At 43.6% G+C, this 21245-nt stretch overlaps 1 protein-coding gene across 1 annotated transcript; it reads right to left on the bottom strand.

Moving 5' to 3' along the window:
• Window positions 1-2346: 2346 nt before the first annotated feature.
• On the bottom strand, window positions 2347-12252 carry LOC121539054 (oocyte zinc finger protein XlCOF6.1). The gene is made up of 4 exons (XM_041847269.2): window positions 12074-12252; window positions 10707-10937; window positions 7313-7426; window positions 2347-4305 (listed from the first exon to the last, which is right to left on the bottom strand). The coding sequence occupies exons 2-4, from the start codon at window positions 10804-10806 to the stop codon at window positions 3200-3202; spliced, it is 1320 nt and encodes a 439-aa protein (XP_041703203.1). The 5' UTR covers window positions 10807-10937; window positions 12074-12252; the 3' UTR covers window positions 2347-3199.
• Window positions 12253-21245: the final 8993 nt, after the last annotated feature.

Below are 21245 nucleotides of genomic sequence, written 5' to 3' on the forward strand. Positions count from 1 at the left end.
AATACTTTTGCAAGGCACTGTAGACACATCCAATTGTTACAGAATTGACCAAACTTAAAGAGTTCCATATAGAATCTTTAATAGATTTAATTCAAATATGTATCAAACCTTTTACACACTGTTAGCAACAACATTTTTCATGTTGATTTCATGTCCTTAGTCATGTTAAGCCATCGTTAGAAATCACCTCAATAATTTTTAGAATTTTGGGAGACTTTATTCTCCGCAGATCTACCAAGGCTCCTGTGTGCTCAGTGATGGTCTGTAAAGAATGAGCTGGACAATGTGCGTTAGTCATATGCCAGTTTCTGGGGCATATCATTAGTGCGGATGATGTAGCTACAGACCCTTTGAAGGCGAGGGCCATTACAGGAGTAACAGAAGCTGTTCTGATGGAAGATGGCACTGACATTCCAACTCAGAAGAAATGGAGGTCATTCCTTGGGATGCTGGTGTATTATCAACAGTTCATTGAAGGTTGCTCGACCAATCGCAAAGCCTCTCTTTGCATTGACTACTGGACACAAGGTTCCACGCTGGAAAAAAGAAGCGACGCTCACCTGTCAGGAAGCTGACGGCTGCCGACTGGACAACAGAATGCAGACAGGCCTCATGCTTCTCTCCTGGTGACCTCTGCAGCCCAATTAAACACTGCATCTATTCGTCCCCCTGAACTCTCTGGCCTCCCTCCAAACTAAACCCGTCTCATCCTCCTCCCCCTGGTTGACCACTGACCCATGAGCTTCGTGCCCTGAAACAAGCTGGCTGCCACCTGGAGCGCCTGAGCAGGAAGTCTGGGCTCACCGTCCACGCTGAGGCCTGCAAACTCCGCCTCTCCAACTACAGAGATGCCATCAGTGCTGCCGGGTCCGCCTACTTCTCCAACATCATCAACACCTTCTATAAGAACAACCAGACTCTGTTCCCCACTGTCAGGAAACTACTTCAGCCCCATGACCACATCTTCTCTACTCCCTTGACTGAACTCTGCAACTCCTTCAGTTTTTTTCAAGGACAAGATCACCAAAATAAACTCATCACTCACTGATCAATCTGCCTCAGCTGCCCCTCCCCCCTGTCAACCTCCCAACTGTTACTCCTGAAACCCGGCTCTCCACATTCGGCCCCCATTGACTCTCCCTATATCTCAAAACTCGTCATGTCATCCAAGACTACAACCTGCTCCCTGGATCCTCTCCCCACTGCATGCCTGCCTGCCTGCTCTCTGTCCATATCTCACCCACATCAACCTCTCTCTCGCCCATGGAGCTGTCCCTTCCATCTACAAAACAGCTGCAGTCAACCCCATCCTAAAGAAGCCCGGACTAGATCATCCTCAACAACTATCGTCCCATCTCCAACCTCCTCTATCTCACTAAAACCCTTGAAAAAGGCCAGTTGCCTCTCCACTACAAACCCACCTCCTGAACAATAACCTATTCGTCCAGTCTGGGTTCCTCCCCCTCCACAGTACTGAAACGACCCTCCTCAAAAGTCATCAATGACCTCCTGACCTCTGCTGATGCTGGTGCCCTCAACATCCTGATTCTCCTCGACCTGAGTGCCGCCTTTGACACGGTGAGCCATCAAGTCCTGCTCACCAGGCTAGAGGGTCTTGGTGTTGAGGGCACTCTCCTGGCTAAAATCATCCCTCACCAACCGGACCCACTACATCTCCCTCAAATGGCCATACCTCAAACAGCTGCAATTACACAGGGTGACCCTCAGGGCTCTGTGCTGGACTCTTCATCTACACCCTCCCCCTTGGTCAGATACTCCATCACTTCAACATCCACTGCTATGCCGAAAATACCCAGATCTACCTCAGCACCAAATCCCTTCTCGAGCCACATTGAATCCTCCATCTCTGAAATAAATACCTGGATGCAATAACTTCCTCAAGCTAAACAGTGACAAAACTGAACTCCTCCTCATAGGCACCAAAACCATACTCAGCGAAATTGTCAACCTAACCATTGATGATACCATTGTCTCTGCCTCACCCTGAACATGCAACCTTGGTGTCATCCTGGACTGCACCCTCTTTCGACCACTACATCCGACATACTGTCAAATCTTCATTCTTCCTCCTCCACAATATTGCCAAAGTCAGGTCCTTTCTCTGCAGTTCTGCCGCTGAAACCCTCATCCAAGGATCTCCCGTCTCGACTACTGCAACACACTACTCTCCGGCATCAACACAAGCTCCAAATGGTCCAGAACTCCGCAGCCTCACCCGCATCACACTATTTTCCCTTATTTAAACCCCTCCCCCTTTTCTTGTTTTCATCTCTTTTCTTTAGTTTCCACAGTTGGTAAAAGAGACTTTAGGTCATTGAAAATAAGTCCCATGTATTATTATTTTTATTATTATAAGCGGGGACACTCAATGTGGGCACCATCCAATGAATATATGCATAAAACATCAGATACATTTTTAAGTGTTTTGGAAAATAACATATCTGGTTACCTGCATTAAGTACCAACAAAGGCTTTCTGCAAAGCATGAAAGGCAGATTATAGTTCTGGAAGAGCCTTGTCGACAGAAGGAGCAACAGAATACACTACAGTATCGTCCACATACAAGTGGAGGTTACAATTTCTTACAAACCAATATTGTTTATATAGATAGTAAAAAGTACAGGGCCCAAAATCGACCCTTGGGGGACACCTTATTTACTAAAGGAAACTTTACTTAACACCATTAGAAGTGTCCTGTCTGTCAGGTTGTTTTCAAACCAAATGCAAGCTGCCTGACCCAGGCCAATTTAAGATAGTCTACCAATTAATAATGGTCAACATAGTCGAAAGCCTTCCACAGGTCTATAAAAAGGGCAGCACAATGTCATTTACAATGTCATTTATCACCAAAGACGCAGCAGATATAGTGCTATGATGAACAGTTGGCTGATTCAATGAGGTGAAGCACTTCTCACAGCAATTCTGACCGTCGGGACAGAGTACGGTTTCTCTCCTGTACGTATTCGCTGGTGGTGTTTGAAGCTACCCACTTAAGAGAAGCTCTCCCCACATTCAGAACATTGATAAGGCTTTTCTCCTGTGTGCACTCTCTTATGAACGGTTAGATGACTTGGTGAGGTGAAACCCTTCCCCACAGCCAGAGCAGGAGTAGGGTTTCTCTCCTGTGTGTTTGCTGGTGAAGTTTTAGGCTGTCCAGTCGAGAGATTCTTCCACACAGTCAGATCAGGAGTAAGGCTTGTCCCCTGTGTGCACTCTGATGAAGTGTTAGGTTGCTTGATGTGGTGAAGCATTTCCCACAGTCGGAGCAGGAGTAAGGCTTCTCTCCAGAATGTTTCCGCAGGTGTCTTTCAAGATATGATGGGAATGGGAAACTCTTCCCACAGTCAGAGCAGGAGTAAGGCTTCTCCCCTGTGTGAGTTATCCGATGAGAGGTTAGATGACTTGATGTTGTGAAGCATTTCCCACAGTCAGAGCAGGAGTAAGGCTTCTCTCCAGAATGTTTCCGCAGGTGTATTTCAAGATATGATGGGAATGGGAAACTCTTCTCACAGTGAGGACAGTGGTGAGGCTTCTCTCCAGTGTGTGCTCGCTTGTGCCCGTTCAAGCCACTCAGTTGAGAGAAACTCATCCCACAGACAGAGCAGGAATATGGCTTCTCTCCAGAATGTTTTCGCAGGTGTCTTTCAAGATATGATGGGAATGGGAAACTCTCCTCACAGTGAGGACAATGGTGAGGCTTCTCTCCAGTGTGTGTCCGCTGGTGCACGTTCAAGCCACTCAGTTGAGAGAAACTCATCCCACAGACAGAGCAGGAATATGGCTTCTCTCCAGAATGTTTTCGCAGGTGTCTTTCAAGATATGATGGGAATGGGAAACTCTCCTCACAGTGAGGACAGTGGTGAGGCTTCTCTCCAGTGTGTGATCGCTGGTGCACATTCAAGCCACTGCGTTGAGAGAAACTCATCCCACAGACAGAGCAGGAATATGGCTTTTCTCCAGAATGTTTTCGCAAGTGTCTTTCAAGATATGATGGGAATGGGAAACTCTCCTCACAGTGAGGACAATGATGAGGCTTTTCTCCAGTGTGTGATCGCTGGTGCACGTTCAAGCCACTCAGTTGAGAGAAACTCATCCCACAGTCAGGGCAGGAATAAGGCTTCTCTCCGGAATGTTTTCGCAGGTGTCTTTCAAGATATGATAGGAATGGGAAACTCTTCTCACAGTGAGGACAGTGGTGAGACCTCTTAGCTTTGCCCACTTCCTTATGTTGCTTCCCTGATGCAGGAAATGTCTCAACTTGGTCAGAGGAGTTAGGGGTGTCTCCTGTATAAATGACAACAGAACAACAAGTGAGCTGGTGCAAAACAAATGCATAATTTTTTGCATCAAATTAAAAGAAAGCAATGTGCCCAATAAAGCAGTACTGAAATGGCTAGAGTAGGTTTCTCTGCTTGGAACTAATGTTACATTCACTTACTCTTCATTTGTAAGGAAGTCTATGTTCTAAGGAAGACAATACCGTTGGCAAGCACCTTTAACATTAGAACCGCTGGGCCTCGAGGGACCCCCCCCCTTCAAGCTAATGAGCAGTCATTCTGACTGCAACATTCTAACAGTGTCATTTATACATTTCATATATGCTTTCACAAAAATAATAATTTGGTTGTTTATGAAGGTCTAAGGTAACATTAGAATATGATTTCTATTTAAATTTCAAGCACAATAGTATTTATCAGTTTGTTACTGTAGGAAATATGTAAAAACGAAACCACTAAAAACACCAAAATTCAAGTGTTCAATAAATGTTATGGAACACGGTAACAGCTTATTTTTTATAACAACAACATGTTTTTTTTGTTTTGTTTTTTTAAACACCCCCAAAACACAACCAATTTTTAATGATTTTTTAAATTTTAATTTATTTATTTAGCAGACACTCTTATCCAGAGCGACTTACAGGAGCAATTAGGGTTAAGTGCCTTGCTCAAGGGCACATCGACAGATTTTTCACCTAGTCGGCTCGGGAATAAAACCAGCGACCTTTCGGTTACTGGCACAACGCTCTTAACCACTAAGCTACCTGCCGCTCACACGGTGCACTCCAAGTAGGCCCGAGTAGACTGATAAAACTGCTTGGATTTGGTGGACTGATATCAGGTTACATACCATTTGGAGATTATAATTAGAATATACAGTTGAAGTTGGAAGTTTACATACACCTTAGCCAAATACATTCAAACTCAGTTTTTCACAATTCCTGACAGTTAATCCTAGTAAAAACTCCCTGTCTTAGGTCAGTTAGGATCACCACCTTATTTTAAGAATGTGAAATGTCAGAATAATAGTAGAGAGAATGATTTATTTCAGCTTGTATTTCTTTCATCACATTCCCAGTGGGTCAGAAGTTTACATACACTCAATTAGTATTTGGTAGCATTGCCTTTAAATTGTTTAACTTGGGTCAAACGTTTCAGGTAGCCTTCCACAAGCTTCCCACAATAAGTTGGGTGAATTTTGGCGCATTCCTCCTGACAGAGCTGGTGTAACTGAGTCAGGTTTTGTAGGCCTCCTTGCTCGCACACGCTTTTTCAGTTCTGCCCACACATTTTCTATAGGATTGAGGTCAGGGCTTTGTGATGGCCACTCCAATACCTTGACTTTGTTGTCCTTAAGCCATTTTGCCACAACTTTGTTAGTATGCTTGGGGTCATTGTCCATTTGGAAGACCCATTTGCGACCAAGCATTTAACTTCCTGACTGATGTCTTGAGATGTTGCTTCAATATATTCACATAATTTTCCTTCCTCATGATGCCATCTATTTTGTGAAGTGCACCAGTCCCTCCTGCAGCAAAGCACCCCCACAGCATGATGCTGCCACTCCCGTGCTTCACGGTTGGGATGGTGTTCTCCGGCTTGCAAGCCACACACTTTTTCCTCCAAACATAACGATGGTCATTATGGCCAAACAGTTCTATTTTTGTTTCATCAGACCAGAGGACATTTCTCCAAAAAGTACGATCTTCGTCCCCATGTGCAGTTGCAAACCATAGTCTGGCTTTTTTATGGCGGTTTTGGAGCAGTGGCTTCTTCCTTGCTGAGCGGCCTTTCAGGTTATGTCGATGTAGGACTCGTTTTACTGTGGATATAGATACTTTTGTACCTGTTTCCTCCAGCATCTTCACAAGGTCCTTCGCTGTTGTTCTGGGATTGATTTGCACTTTTCGCACCAAAGTACATTCATCTCTAGGAGACAGAACGCGTCTCCTTCCTGAGCGGTATGACGGCTGCGTGGTCCCATGGTGTTTATACTTGCGTACTATTGTTTGTACAGATGAACGTGGTACCTTCAGGCGATTGGAAATTGCTCCCAAGGATGAACCAGACAATTTATTTTCTGAGGTCTTGGCTGATTTATTTTGATTTTCCCATGATGGCAAGCAAAGAGGCACTGAGTTTGAAGGTAGGCCTTGAAATACATCCACAGGTACACCTCCAATTGACTCAGAAGCTTCTAAAGCCATGACATCATTTTCTGGAATTTTCCAAGCTGTTTAAAGGCACAGTCAACTTAGTGTATGTAAACTTCTGACCCACTGGAATTGTGATACAGTGAATTATAAGTGAAATAATCGGTCTGTAAACAATTGTTGGAAAAATTACTTGTGTCATGCACAAAGTAGATGTCCTAACCGACTTGCCAAAACTATAGTTTGTTAACAATACATTTATGGAGTGGTTGAAATACACCTAGGTTGGAGTCATTAAAACTCGTATGTAAACTTCTGACTTCAATTGTAATTATGCATTGTTCGCTTTAGCGGTTCTAGTGTTGAAGACCCACTCCAGCCTCCCTACAGCCTGTAGCACCTGATTTACTTAACAACACATCAGATCTTTTCAAGAACTGATCTGATTAGTCAAAAAGTAACAATTAGTAGAAAAAGATCAGAATTAGGTCGCCTGTGTAAACACAGCCTATGATGAGCAGTTTCTTTAGCCATCGTTTCGGGCCATTTCTTGTCAAGTGGCCAATTGTCCTCTATTGTTCCCGCAAGCAATGGAGGAAGCCGATGACATCAGAGTGCGTCGTCGGGCCAGCTCCTTGAATTGCCAAACCTTTGAATTTCACAACTGTGTCAACAACAAACAAAATAATATTGCTCATAACCTCAAAATGTGTGCACTTTACTGCATTTATACTTGGAATTTCGTTTTTGAACGCGAAAAGTTCAAAAACAGCTGGAGTGAGACTTTAAAACTGTGATGTCAACTAGTGTGTTCCTGGATCATCTGTCAGGCCTAAGAAAATAGAGAAAACCTGCTCTTACCACCATCAACAGATTCCCCAATATCTTCCTCCTCCTCCTCTTTAATGGTGACATTCAGCCCCAGTGTTTGACCGCTGTCTGCCATCTTTACTGACGCCATCTCTGGACTCTCTCCTGTGTGAATGAGAACAGGAAAACGTGTAAACAGCTAAACTATAGTATTGAAATTATGTCATCTTGCATTGACTTGAGGAAATAAAATAAAATACTAAAACCATGTAACAAAGTGGTTGGCGAGCAACTAAATAACCCAGTATGTCCTTTCATCTGCCTGGCACGATCCACAACAGCCCCAGGTGTCCTAAGTGAAACATTGGATAGCATCTTAAAAATAATGTAACCAATCTGTCTCTGACTAAAAGTAATGTATGAAAACCAGCAGACAGTGTGGCCCTTGAGGACCAGAACAACACTGGTGTAACAGCTGTTGATAAACATTGGGTGTTATCATTAGCGCACACGGTAGCAAACAGTTTGGCCCTGTTGCAAAACATTTTGCAATGGAAAACGTTTATTCAAGGAACCAAACGGAAGCAAACAGAAGCAAACGCAATGAAACAGGGAGGGACCGACCTGAAATGTGTCCAAATAAACTAATTGACATTTCAGAACGTTTAATGTTTAGAGTCAACCAGGGTTCCCCAACTGGCAGTTATTTTATTTGGCCCCCGAAGTTTTCTGAGCAAAAAACTATTTTTTGACATAAAATATTGTAAAAACACCAACAAATCAGCTCCAAGTGATTTCAATTTTGGAAATCTGTTACAAAGTATTCCAACGCATTATAGAGATATACTGTATGTGATTGTATACAAATGTAAGCAAGGTTTTAGTCAAATATCTGTTTGGGCTTCTTGCGTCAATTTACGGTCTACAAATTATTTGTAATTGTGTTCCCCTGGCCATCCGCTCAAGAAAATAAATTGGCCCGTGGCAGAATCTAGTTGATGATCTCTGGAGTAAACGGTTTCCGTTGCAAAACGTTTTGCAACAGACCAAATGTTTTGCTACAGTCTGGGCCAAACAAATACACCCCTGCCGTCCTACCTTGGTTGTAACCACTTTTGATAAACCCTGCTCTCTTACCTGGGTAATCATCACATTCCCATGATAAACCCTGCTCTCTTACCTGGGTAATGATCACATTCCCATGATAAACCCTGCTCTCTTACCTGGGTAATCATCACATTCCCATGATATTATTATTATTATATTATTATAAACCCTGCTCTGTTACCTGGGTAATGATCACATTCCCATGATAAACCCTGCTGTTACCTGGGTAATGATCACATTCCCATGATAAACCCTGCTCTGTTACCTGGGTAATGATCACATTCCCATGATAAACCCTGCTCTGTAACCTGGGTAATGATCACATTCCCATGATAAACCCTGCTGTTACCTGGGTAATGATCACATTCCCATGATAAACCCTGCTGTTACCTGGGTAATGATCACATTCCCATGATAAACCCTGCTCTGTAACCTGGGTAATGATCACATTCCCATGATAAACCCTGCTCTGTAACCTGGGTAATGATCACATTCCCATGATAAACCCTGCTGTTACCTGGGTAATGATCACATTCCCATGATAAACCCTGCTCTGTAACCTGGGTAATGATCACATTCCCATGATAAACCCTGCTGTTACCTGGGTAATGATCACATTCCCATGATAAACCCTGCTCTGTAACCTGGGTAATGATCACATTCCCATGATAAACCCTGCTGTTACCTGGGTAATGATCACATTCCCATGATAAACCCTGCTGTTACCTGGGTAATGATCACATTCCCATGATAAACCCTGCTCTGTTACCTGGGCTCTCCCCACATGCTTCAGGATGGCCACCATTGTTCCTGTACCCAAGAAAGCAAAGGTAACTGAACTAAACGACTATCGCCCCGTAGCCCTCACCTCTCATCATGAAGTGCTTTAAGAGTCAAGGATCATATCACCTCTACCTTACCTGTCACCCTAGACCCACTTCAATTTGCTTACAGCCCCAATAGATCCACAGACCATGCAATCGCCATCACTCTGCACACTGCCCTGTCCCATCTGGACAAGAGGAAAACCTATGTAAGAATGCTGTTCATTGACTATAGCTCAGCATTCAACACCATAGTACCCTCCAAGCTCATCATTAAGCTCGAGGCCCTGGGTCTGAACCCCGCCCTGTGCAACTGGGTCCTGGACTTCCTGACGGACCCACCCAGGTGGTGATGGTAGGAAACAACATCTCCACTTCGCTGATCCTCAACACTGGGGCCTCACAAGGGTGTGTGCTCAGCCCACTCCTGTACTCCCTGTTCACCCATGACTGCGTGGCCAAGCACGCCTCCAACTCAATCATCAAGTTTGCAGACGACACAACAGTAGTAGGCTTGATTACCAACAATGATGAGAGCCTACAGGGAGGAGGTGAGGGCTCTGGGAGTGTGGCGCCAGGTAAATAACCCCTCACTCAACGTCAACAAAACAAAGGAGATGATCGTGGACTTCAGGAAACGGCAGAGGGTGCACCCCCCTATCCACATCGACGGGACCGCAGTGAAGGTGGAAAGCTTCAAGTTCCTTGGCGTACACATCACTGACAAACTGAAATGGACCACCCACACAGACGGTGTGGTGAAGAAGGTGCTTCAACCTCAGAAGGCTAAATAAATTTGGCTTGGCACCTAAAGCCCTCACAAACTTTTACAGATGCACAATTGATAGCATCCTGTCGGGCTGTATCACCGCCTGGTAGGCAACTGCACCGCCCGCAACCGCAGGGCTCTCCAGAGGGTGGTGCGGTCTGCCCAACGCATTACCGGGGGCAAACTACCCGCCCTCCAGGACACCTACAGCACCCGATGTCACAGGAAGGCCAAAAAGATCAACAAGGACATCAACCACCCGAGCCCCACTATCATCCAGAAGGCGAGGTCAGTACAGGTGCATCAAAGCTGGGACCGAGAGACTGAAAAACAGCTTCTATCTCAAGGCCATCAGACTGTTAAACAGCCATCACTAGCACATTAGAGGCTGCTGCCTATAGACATAGACTAGAAATCACTGGCCACTTTAAAAAATGGAACACTAGCCACTTTAATAATGTTTACATGTCTTGCATTACTCATCTCCTATGTACATACTGTATTCTATACTATTCTACTGTATCTTAGTCCATGCCGCTCTGATATCGCTCGTCCATATATTCTTAATTAATCCCTAACTTAGATTTGTGTGCATTGGGTATATGTTGTGAAATTGTTAGATATTACTGCACTGCCGGAGCTAGAAGCACAAGCATTTCGCTACACCTGCTATAACATCTGCTAAACACGTGTATGTGACCAATAAAATGTGATTTGATGCCCATGATAAACCCTGCTCTGTTACCTGGGTAATCATCACATTCCCAAATCTTCACCTCCTCTTCTACATCTTTTGTGATGATATTCAGCCGGAGTGTTTGACTGCTTTCTTTCACTGATGCCATCTCTCCTGCGGTGCCCAGGGAACTCCTTTGTCACAACCAGGACCCAGTCAGTATAGGCTTGGGCTCAGTGTGGAAGGAGAGTAGCAGGCTCGTTATCCTCGCTGTCCTAAATTAAAGACCAGATAAACAACCTGTAAAAGAAAAAAGCCTGTGTGAAATACAGGACTGTTATGTCATTTGGTGGTTAGCTATCTAGTTAGTGCACACATCCATTGTTTTCTGAGGTAGCCAGTCATTTGATCAACGTTGATATGCTAATTTAGTTCACTGTATGGGGCCTCAGCTGGCTAAGCTAAGAAATAAAGTCTAAAATTGCAAGGTAGCTAGCTTTTATTGGGGTTTTGGTTTTTAGCTGAACCAGTATCTGGGGCAGAGGAGGAGATAATGAATATGACGAGTCACCTCTCTAGCCCAGTTAGCTACGCCACGCCCGGTATATGTACTTCCCAAAAATGTCTACATGAACATTTACAAGCAACTGAAAAATAATTGTCTGGAAAGGGCGCTTGAGCCAAATTCACATTTTCGCCACCTCCCAATAAATGTAGATTCATTTGGCGCATGGCGTACATACTTGGTCACAAATAATACAGAATCTTTCCAGACAAGGGATTTTTTTTCGGTTGCTTGTACATTTTTTATTTAGACATTTTTGGGAAGTACATACCGGGCGTGGCGCCAGTAAATTAATGGTAGCTAACTGGCCTAGAGAGGACATTAGTCGTAGTCATTGTCTCCTCCTCTGCCCAGATACTGGGGTGTATTCATTATTTCTTACAAGGGAAACCGTTTAATTTTTAATAACCAAACGGACGCAAACAGATCAAATCGAACGAAACGGGGAGGGACCTAGCTACCTGAATTTGTCCAATGGAAACTCGTTTTCGTTGCAGACCGTTTTCGGTTTGGAGTAAACTGTTTCTGTTGCAACACGTTTTACAACAAATCGGCGTTATGAATACACTCCAAGTAACAAAGCAAACGAAACCGGGAGGGACATACCTGAATTTGTGCAGGTTTAAGCCACCATTTCCCGCTAGCTAGCTAATGATTGCTTCAGAACATTTGGTTTAGCTAACGTTAGGTAGCTATATATTTCCCTATTTTGTTATTAGAAAACGTATGTGGTGACAGTTTTTCAATGTATTGTTTGTTAACTTTAGCTATGAGTTGAGTAACATTAACCAACGTTAGCTAGCTAACAGTAGGCCTTGCCTGGCCATTTGCCCTGCTGCAACACAATACGTCTCCAGAGGAGGGCTCTTACCTGAGGCCTTGCTTCGCTAAAACGGAATCATAAATGCTTTAAAAAAAAACTGGATTAAGCTATGTGTTTATTGTTTAACGAATAAAGTGTTATTTATGCATTGATCTCTCCTCCAAAAAGATCCAAAAGAAACGCGAAGGCAATTCGCGCATTTCCTTTTTCGACAGACTAGGCGAGTTTCAAACTACACAACCGTAGACAGACGGACGCCACCTGTGTGCGGGAGTGTGAATCACAGGGCATAATACTATATAATACTTAACTCAGGTTGTGGTCATTTTATTTATAACAAAATGTGATACTGGATTATTCTCATTCGAAAGTCCTCAAAATAAACAATATTTTGTTTACACACAAAAAGGAGTGACTTTAGCCAGAGTATTTCTAAGCCTGTGTTTACACAGGCAGCCCAGATCTGATATTTTTTCCACTAACTGGTCTTTTCACACCAGATCTTTTTAAGAACTGATTAGTCAAAAAATACCAATTAGTGGGAAAAGTTCAGAATTAGGTTGCCTGTGTAAACACAGCCTATGATGAGCAGTTTCTTTAGCCATCCTTTAAGCCATTTGTTGTCAAGTGGCCCATAGTTGGCAGTCAATAGATTTCCATCCAGTTGGCGACAGATTTTCATGCAAATATTATAGAATCCACATAAAGAAAAGATGTGCATTTTCCGTCCAGTGGTATGTTTCCACCAAACGGACTGCTGGATAAGAATCAGTGCGTGATGACATAGTGCACACAAAATGTACTTTTTCGCTTAAGTCTTCATGTACCGAATAAAATATAAACTCTACAGCTCGCAGATACTGTGCGGATAGGCTGTGCGTGTTAGCTAGTCTACGTGATGAGATTATTATGGATAAGGGCGAGAATATTTTTTATTTGTGAAACGTCAGTCAAGCATCGATCATCGTGTCACCAGAATAAGACCCTTGATTTTTATTAGAAAGGAGCAACAAGTTCATCACCCTGAGCACTTTCACCACCCTGTGAAGTTCATCATAACTTAGTTGATGAATGGAAAACAGTAGTATCAAAGAATGGAGCAAAAAGAAAGTTGTCTAAAATTGGAGTGAATGATGATAGTATTGTGGATAAGGATTGTTTCTTCTTGGGCTGCATTTTCTGAATAAGAAATGTTATCTGGGAGATCTGAATAAGGAATGTTATCTGAATAAGGAATGTTATCTGGGAGATCTGAATAAGGAATGTTATCTGGGAGATCTGAATAAGAAATGTTATCTGGGAGATCTGAATAAGGAATGTTATCTGGGAGATCTGAATAAGGAATGTTATCTGGGAGATCTGAATAAGGAATGTTATCTGGGAGATCTGAATAAGGAATGTTATCTGGGAGATCTGAATAAGGAATGTTATCTGGGAGATCTGAATAAGGAATGTTATCTGGGAGATCTGAATAAGGAATGCTATCTGGGAGATCTGAATAAGGAATGTTATCTGGGAGATCTGAATAAGGAATGCTATCTGGGAGATCTGAATAAGGAATGTTATCTGGGAGATCTGAATAAGGAATGTTATCTGGGAGATCTGAATAAGGAATGTTATCTGGGAGATCTGAATAAGGAATGTTATCTGGGAGATCTGAATAAGGAATGTTATCTGGGAGATCTGAATAAGGAATGTTATCTGGGAGATCTGAATAAGGAATGTTATCTGGGAGATCTGAATAAGGAATGTTATCTGGGAGATCTGAATAAGGAATGTTATCTGGGAGATCTGAATAAGGAATGTTATCTGGGAGATCAGTGAGGTTTCAGAGAAGGTGAAGCATGGACTGTGAAAAGTGGAGTCAAAGTGACCAGAAGGGGGCGCTCTTTCTGTTTACGAATAGTGGATTAATCAGAGTGACCAGAAGGGGGCGCTCTTTCTGTTTACGAATAGTGGATTCAATCAGAGTGACCAGAAGGGGGAGCTCTTTCTGTTTACGAATAGTGGATTCAATCAGAGTGACCAGGAGTGGGCTCGTTCTGATTAATTGTATTCTGAAGAACAGAAGAAAATTGCAGTAGGACTCGCAAGAATCGCGAATTTCCGAAGTAATATGCTTTGAACTTCGGAGCAGGGACCCTGTTAAAGGAGTCATCTCCAGGATGTCTATGGAAGTAGAGACTGAATACCTCAAGAATAGAATCCAAGGTGTAGTTAGTGCCAGTCGCCTGATCAGAATGGTGAACGGAGAAAAAAATGTATATCAGTTCTATTGTTTTTTGATAAAGAGCACCTCCCTACACATGTGAAGCTAGGATATGTAAGGTATGCAGTAAGAGCATTCTTCCCCAAACCACCAGTGCAAAAACTGCAAAGGTTTTGGCTATGTTGCAAATGTTTGCGTAAGGATGGAGTACACTGAAGATCAGCATATAGGGTGTTGCAACTGGTGAAGATCATGATCCTGAATTCATGGAGTGCCCTGTAAGGGTGAAGGAGATGGAAGTGGCAAAAGTCAGGGCTGTATGTCGGATATCTTAGACAAAGACGATAAAACAAGTTTTTGGCCTACTTCTAAATTGCACCACCGCCTCAATGGCATTTAATAAAAAACATATATATATATACAGTACCAGTCAAAAGTTTGGACACACCTACTCATTCAAGGGTTTTTCTTTATTTTTACTATTTTCTACATTGTAAAATAATTGTGAAGACATCAAAACTCTGAAATAACACATGGACTCATGCAGTAACCAAAAAAGTGTTAAACAAATCAAAATATATTTGAGATTTGAGATTCTTCAAAGTAGCCACCCTTTGCCTTGATGACAGCTTTGCACACACTTGGCATTCTTTCACCCAGCTTCACCTGGAATGCTTTTCCAACAGTCTTGAAGGAGTTCCCACATATGCTGAGCACTTTTGGCTGCTTTTCCTTCACTCTGCAGTCCCACTCATCCCAAACCATCTCAATTGGGTTGAGGTCAGGTGATTGTGGAGGCCAGGTCATCTGATGCAGCACTCCATCACTGTCCTTCTTGCTAAAATAGCCCTTACACAGCCTGGAGGTGTGGTGGGTCATTGTCCTGTTGAAAAACAAATGATAGTCACACTAAGCGCAAATCAGATGGGATGGCGTATCGCTGCAGAATGCTGTGGTAGCCATGCTGGTTAAGTATGCCTTGAATTCTAAATAAATCACTTACAGTGTCACCAGCAAAGCACCCCCACACCATCACACCTCCTCCTCCATGCTTCATGGTGGGAACCACACATGCGTTCACCTACTCTGCATCTCACAAAGACACAGCGGTTGGAACCAAAAATCTCAAATTTGGACTCCAGACCAAAGGACAAATTTCCACCGGTCTAATGTCCATTGCTCATGTTTCTTGGCCCAAGCAAATCTCTTCTTCTTATTGGTGTCCTTTAGTAGTGGTTTTCTTTGCAGCAATTCAACCATGAAGTTCTGTTTCACACAGTCCCGTCTGAACAGTTGATGTTGAGATGTGTCTGTTACTTGAACTCTGTGAAGCATTTATTTGGGCTGCAATTTCTGAGGCTGGTAACTCTAATGAACGTATCCTCTGCAGCAGAGGTAACTCTGGGTCTTCCATTCCTGTGGCAGTCCTCATGAGAGCCAGTTTCATCATAGCGCTTGATGGTTTTTGCGACTGCACTTGAAGAAACTTTCAGAGTTCTTGAAATGTTCTGTGTTGACTGACCTTCATGTCTTAAAATAATGATGGACTGTCATTTGTCTTTGCTTATTTGAGCTGTTCTTGCCATAATATGGACTTGGTATTTTACCAAATAGGGCTATCTTCTGTATACCCCCCCTACTTTGTCACAACACAACTGATGGGCTCAAACGCATTAAGAAGGAAAGAAATTCCACAAATTAACTTTTAACAAGGCACACCTGTTAATTGAAATGCATTCCAGGTGACTACCTCATGAAGCTGGTTGAGAGAATGCCAAAAGGGTGCAAAGCTGTCATCAAGGAAACGGGTGGCTATTTGAAGAATCTCAAATATAAAATATATTTTGATTTTTTTAAATGCTTTTTTGGTTACTACATGATTCCATATGTGTTATTTCATAGTTTTGATGTCTTCACTATTATTCTACAATGTAGAACATAGTACAAATAAAGAAAAACCCTTGAATGAGTAGGTGTTCTAAAACTTTTGACTGGTAGTGTATATATATATATATATATGATTTCACTGTTACCTACTGCTGACTATCAGGCAGTGAGCAGGCTGTGAGTGAGTGAGTGAATGGTGGGGAGGAGGAGGGAGGGCCGGAGGGGTGTGTGTGTGTGTTGAGAGCAATTATTAATGGCCATGTTTAGTTAATTCAATTGAAAGTTATCAATTGTGATCATGGTCAAATGTATCATTCTCCACATTTAGTGTCAGTTTCATTGTGGACTTTTCCCTGAAATAAGATGTTGGCCTATCAGGAACTAGTTCAGCAAACCATGGCAAAGTTTAATTGCAATTATAAACCCACATTTTAGTTAGCGGCCTATGCCCATTGAAATAAGTCAATCAATAGGCCATTTATAGTCTTAACATCTGGCTAACATTCGTTTTTTAAAAGTTCCTCCAAGTGTTTCTTGCAGATATTTCGAGATTCAATTATACACTGGGTGTTTTGAGCCCTGAATGCTGATTGGTTGAAAGCCATGGTATATCAGACCATGTACCACGGAAATGACAAAAATAATATTTTTACTGTTCTAATTACGTTGGTAGCCAGTTTATAATGGCAATAAGCACCTCAGAGGTTTATGGTATATGGCCAATATACCACGGCTAAGGGCTGTGTCCAGGCACTGTGTCCTAAGAACAGCCCTTAGCCGTGGTATATTGGCCATATACAGTGCATTTGGAAAGTATTCAGACCCCTTCCCTTTTTCCATATTTTGTTACATTACAGCCTTATTCTAAAATTGTGAAATATTTTTTTTCCTCATCAATCTACACACAAAACCTCATAATGGTGAAGTGAAAACAGGTATTTAGAATGTTTTGCAAATGTATTCAAAATAAAAAACAGTAATACCTTATTTACATAAGTATTCAGACCCTTTGCTATGAGACTCGAAATTGAGCTCAGGTGCATCCTGTTTCAACTGATCATCCTTGAGATGTTTCTACAAATTGATTGGACATGATTTGCAAAGGCACACACCTGTCTATATAAGGTCCCACAGTTGACAGTGCATGTCAGAGCAAAAACCAAGCCATGAGGTTGAGGCACAGATCTGGTGAAGGGTAGCAAAACAATTCTGCTGCATTGAAAGTCCCCAAGAACACAGTGGCCTCCATCATTCTTAAAGGGAAGAAGTTTGGACCACAAAGACTCTTCCTAGAGCTGGCTGCCCGGCCAAACTGAGCAATCAGGGGAGAAGGGCCTTGGTCAGGGAGGTGACCAAGAACCCGATGGTCATTCTGACAGAGCTCCAGAGTTCCTCTGTGAAGATGGGAGAACCTTCCAGAAGCACAACCATCTCTGCAGCACTCCACCAATCAGGCCTTTATGGGAGAGTGGCCAGATGGAAGCCACTCCTCAGTAAAAGGCACATGACAGCCCGCTTGGAGTTTGCCAAAAGGCACCTAAAGGACTCTCAGACCATGAGAAACAAGATACTCTGGTCTGATGAAAACAAGATTGAACTCTTTGGCCTGAATGCCAAGCGTCACGTCTGGAGGAAACCTGGCACCATCCCTACGGTGAAGCATGGTAGTGGCAGCATCATGCTGTGGGGATGTCTTTCAGCGGCAGGGACTACGAGACTAATCAGGATCGAGGGAAAGATGAACGGAGAAAAGTACAGAGAGATCTTGATGAAAACCTGCTCAAGAGCACTCAGGACCTCAGACTGGGGCGAAGGTTCACCTTCCAACAGGACAACGATCCAGAGCACACAGTCAAGACAATGCAGGTGTGGCTTCGGGATACGTCTCTGAATGTCCTTGAGTGGCCCAGCCAGAGCCCGGACTTGAACCCGATCGAACATCTCTGGAGAGACCTGAAAATAGCTGTGCAGCAATGCTCCCCATCCAACTTGACAGAGCTTGAGAGGACCTCCAGAGAAGAATGGGAGAAACTCTCCAAATACACGTGTGCCAAGCTTGTAGCGTCATACCCAAGAAGACTCGAGGCTGTATTCGCTGCCAAAGGTGCTTAAACAAAGTACTGAGGAAAGGGTCTGAATACTTATGTAAATGTGATATTTCCCTTTTTGTATTTATGATACATTTGCAAAAATGTGTAAAAACCTGTTTTTGCTTTGTCAATATGGGCTATTGTGTGTAGATTGATGAGGGGAAAAAATTATTTAATCAATTTTAGAATAAGGCTGTAACGTAACAAAATGTGGAAAAAGTAAAGGGGTCTGAATACTTTCCCAATGCACTGTACCACAGGTCCTAGGGCCTTATTGCGTAATCATAGCAGTCAAAACAAGTTGAATTGACATTCATTGATGGGAAATTATCTGGAGAGTTTAGTAAGGGCGATTTATCTTTTCTCTTGCGACATATTCTTAAACTCGCAATAAGGCCTTGTGGGGGGGGGGGGAATGCTCCCATTGGAAATGACAAGCTATGGTCTAACTTAGGTTAGTTATAGAAATCTTTGGCCTCACAGTGTGACAAATGTAAATGATTTGGTCATGTGTATGAAGGCGGGAGGAGTATTGTATGCCAGCTGAACCATGCACCTGAATGCCTGAAGTGTCCTGTTAGGAGGCGTTGAGAAAAGTAGAAGAAAAGGCTGAAGTTGAAGAAGTAATGGGCTCCCGAGTGGCGCAGCTTGAGGCGTCACTACAGACCCCCTGGTTCGATTCCAGGCTGTATCACAACCGGCCGTGATTGGGAGTCCCATAGGGCGGCGCACAATTGGCCCAGCGTCGTCCGGGTTTGGCCGGTGTAGGCCGTCATTGTCAATAAGAATTTGTTCTTAACTGACTTGCCTAGTTAAATAAAGGTTTAAACATGTTTTTTTTATGATAGTAGGAGTAGAGACACAAGATGATATTCCTTGTCAGAGGGATCCTGACATGTTGCATGTTAAGGTGGACTTTGTTGTGTTTATTACTTTGGTTATCAACTGCACAGCGCAAACGGAGAGGAAATCGGAGAAAATAGGCATCATTGTGAGTGTGGCTGAGCGTTTTTTGGGACTCAGGGACTTTTCTGCAGAGGCATTACAAGGAATCCTGTCGATAAATACTCCTTCCTCATAGGCACCTGAGCCTGTGTAAGGATGTGATTTGAATGTGACTGAAGGAGTGGGATGGTTGTTTGATTTATTTGTGTATTGTGTATTATCTCGGGTCCTCCCCCCTTCCCGCAATGAAATATATAATTGTTTTGATTTGTTTCAATACCCCATACAGTAGGTGGCGGCAATATACCAATAGGTGTAGTCTGCTATAAAACTTTAAGGAAAGAAGAAGTACTCTGTCAGATCTTTTCGGTGGAGAGGAAGATGGCCATTATCGCCGTGGTGATTAATGGCACTGCCAAGGTGGAGAAAAGATCTAGGAAGATAGAAGTCCTTGTGGTTGCGGCGGAACGGTTCCTGGGGCTGAAAGATTTCTCTGCAAAAGAGTTACATGGAATATTGTCAAAAGCCGTACCACCATCTCAGGCACTAGAGACTGAGAAGGGAGATATGGAGATTTAAAAGAAGGAAGAAATGGGAGTTTTGTTTGTTTTGGCAATGTGCTATTTTTATTAGGGTGGAGTAAGTTAGTATCACTATTAAGTCAAGGAGCTTGACGCCTTGATAAGTTCCTTTCCTGAGGATGGCTCACCCCTCACAGTTCTGGGTGACTTCAACCTCCCTACGTCTACCTTTGACTCATTTCTCTCTGCCTCCTTCTTTCCACTCCTCTCCTCTTTTGACCTCACCCTCTCACCGTCCCCCCCTACTCACAAGGCAGGCAATACGCTTGACCTCATCTTTACTAGATGCTGTTCTTCTACTAATCTCACTGCAACTCCCCTCCATGTCTCCAACCACTACTTTGTATTCTTTTCTCTCTCGCTCTCCTCCAACACTACTCACTCTGCCCCTACTCAGATGGTAATGCGCAATCGCAACCTTCGCTCTCTCTCTCCCGCTACTCTCTCCTCTTCCATCCTATCATCTCTTCCCTCTGCTCAATCCTTCTCCCTCCAATCTCCTGATTCTGCCTCCTCAACCCTCCTCTCCTCCCTTTCTGCATCCTTTGACTCTCTATGTCCCCTATCCTCCCGGTCGGCTCGGTCCTCCCCTCCTGCTCTGTGGCTTGACGACTCATTGCGAGCTCACAGAACAGGGCTCTGGGCAGCTGAGCGGAAATGGAGGAAAACTAGACTCCCTGCGGACCTGGCATCTTTTCACTCCCTCCTCTCTACATTTTCTTCATCTGTTTCTGCTGCTAAAGCCACTTTCACCACTCTAAATTCCAAGCATCTGCCTCTAACCCTAGGAAGCTCTTTGCCACCTTCTCCTCCCTGCTGAATCCTCCTCCCCCTCCCCCCCCCTCCTCCCTCTCTGTGGATGACTTCGTCAACCATTTTGAAAAGAAGGTTGACGACATCCGATCCTCGTTTGTTAAGTCAAATGACACTGCTGGTCCTGCTCACACTGCCCTACCCTATGCTTTGACTTCTTTCTCCCCTCTCTCTCCAGATGAAATCTTGCGACTTGTGACGGCCGGCCGCCCAACAACCTGCCCGCTTGACCCTATCTCCTCCTCTCTTCTCCAGACCATTTCCGGAGACCTTCTCCCTTACCTCACCTCGCTCATCAACTCATCCTTGACCACTGGCTATGTCCCTTCCGTCTTCAAGAGAGCGAGAGTTGCACCCCTTCTCAAAAAACCAACACTCGATCCCTCTGATGTCAACAACTACAGACGAGTATCCCTTCTTTCTTTTCTCTCCAAAACTCTTGAGCGTGCCGTCTTTAGCCAACTCTCTTGCTATCTCTCTCAGAATGACCTTCTTGATCCAAAACAGTCAGGTTTCAAGACTGGTCATTCAACTGAGACTACTCTTCTCTGTGTCACAGAGGCTCTCCGCACTGCTAAAGCTAACTCTCTCTCCTCTGCTCTTGTCCTTCTAGACCTGTCTGCTGCCTTTGATACTGTGAACCATCAGATCCTCCTCTCCACCCTCTCCGAGTTGGGCATCTCCGGCGCGGCTCA

Source organism: Coregonus clupeaformis, chromosome 21 (genome assembly GCF_020615455.1).
Source record: "Coregonus clupeaformis isolate EN_2021a chromosome 21, ASM2061545v1, whole genome shotgun sequence".
Classification (NCBI taxonomy): Eukaryota; Metazoa; Chordata; class Actinopteri; order Salmoniformes; family Salmonidae; genus Coregonus; species Coregonus clupeaformis.

Coding starts and splice junctions, on each gene's coding strand:
- LOC121539054 (XM_041847269.2), bottom strand. CDS start 10,806: ATGGCATCAGTGAAAGAAAGCAGTCAAACACTCCGGCTGAATATCATC. Junction 7,427..10,706: donor GGAATGTGATGATTACCCAG/GTAACAGAGCAG, acceptor TCATTCACACAG/GAGAGAGTCCAGAGATGGCG. Junction 4,306..7,312: donor TGGGGAATCTGTTGATGGTG/GTAAGAGCAGGT, acceptor TCATTTATACAG/GAGACACCCCTAACTCCTCT.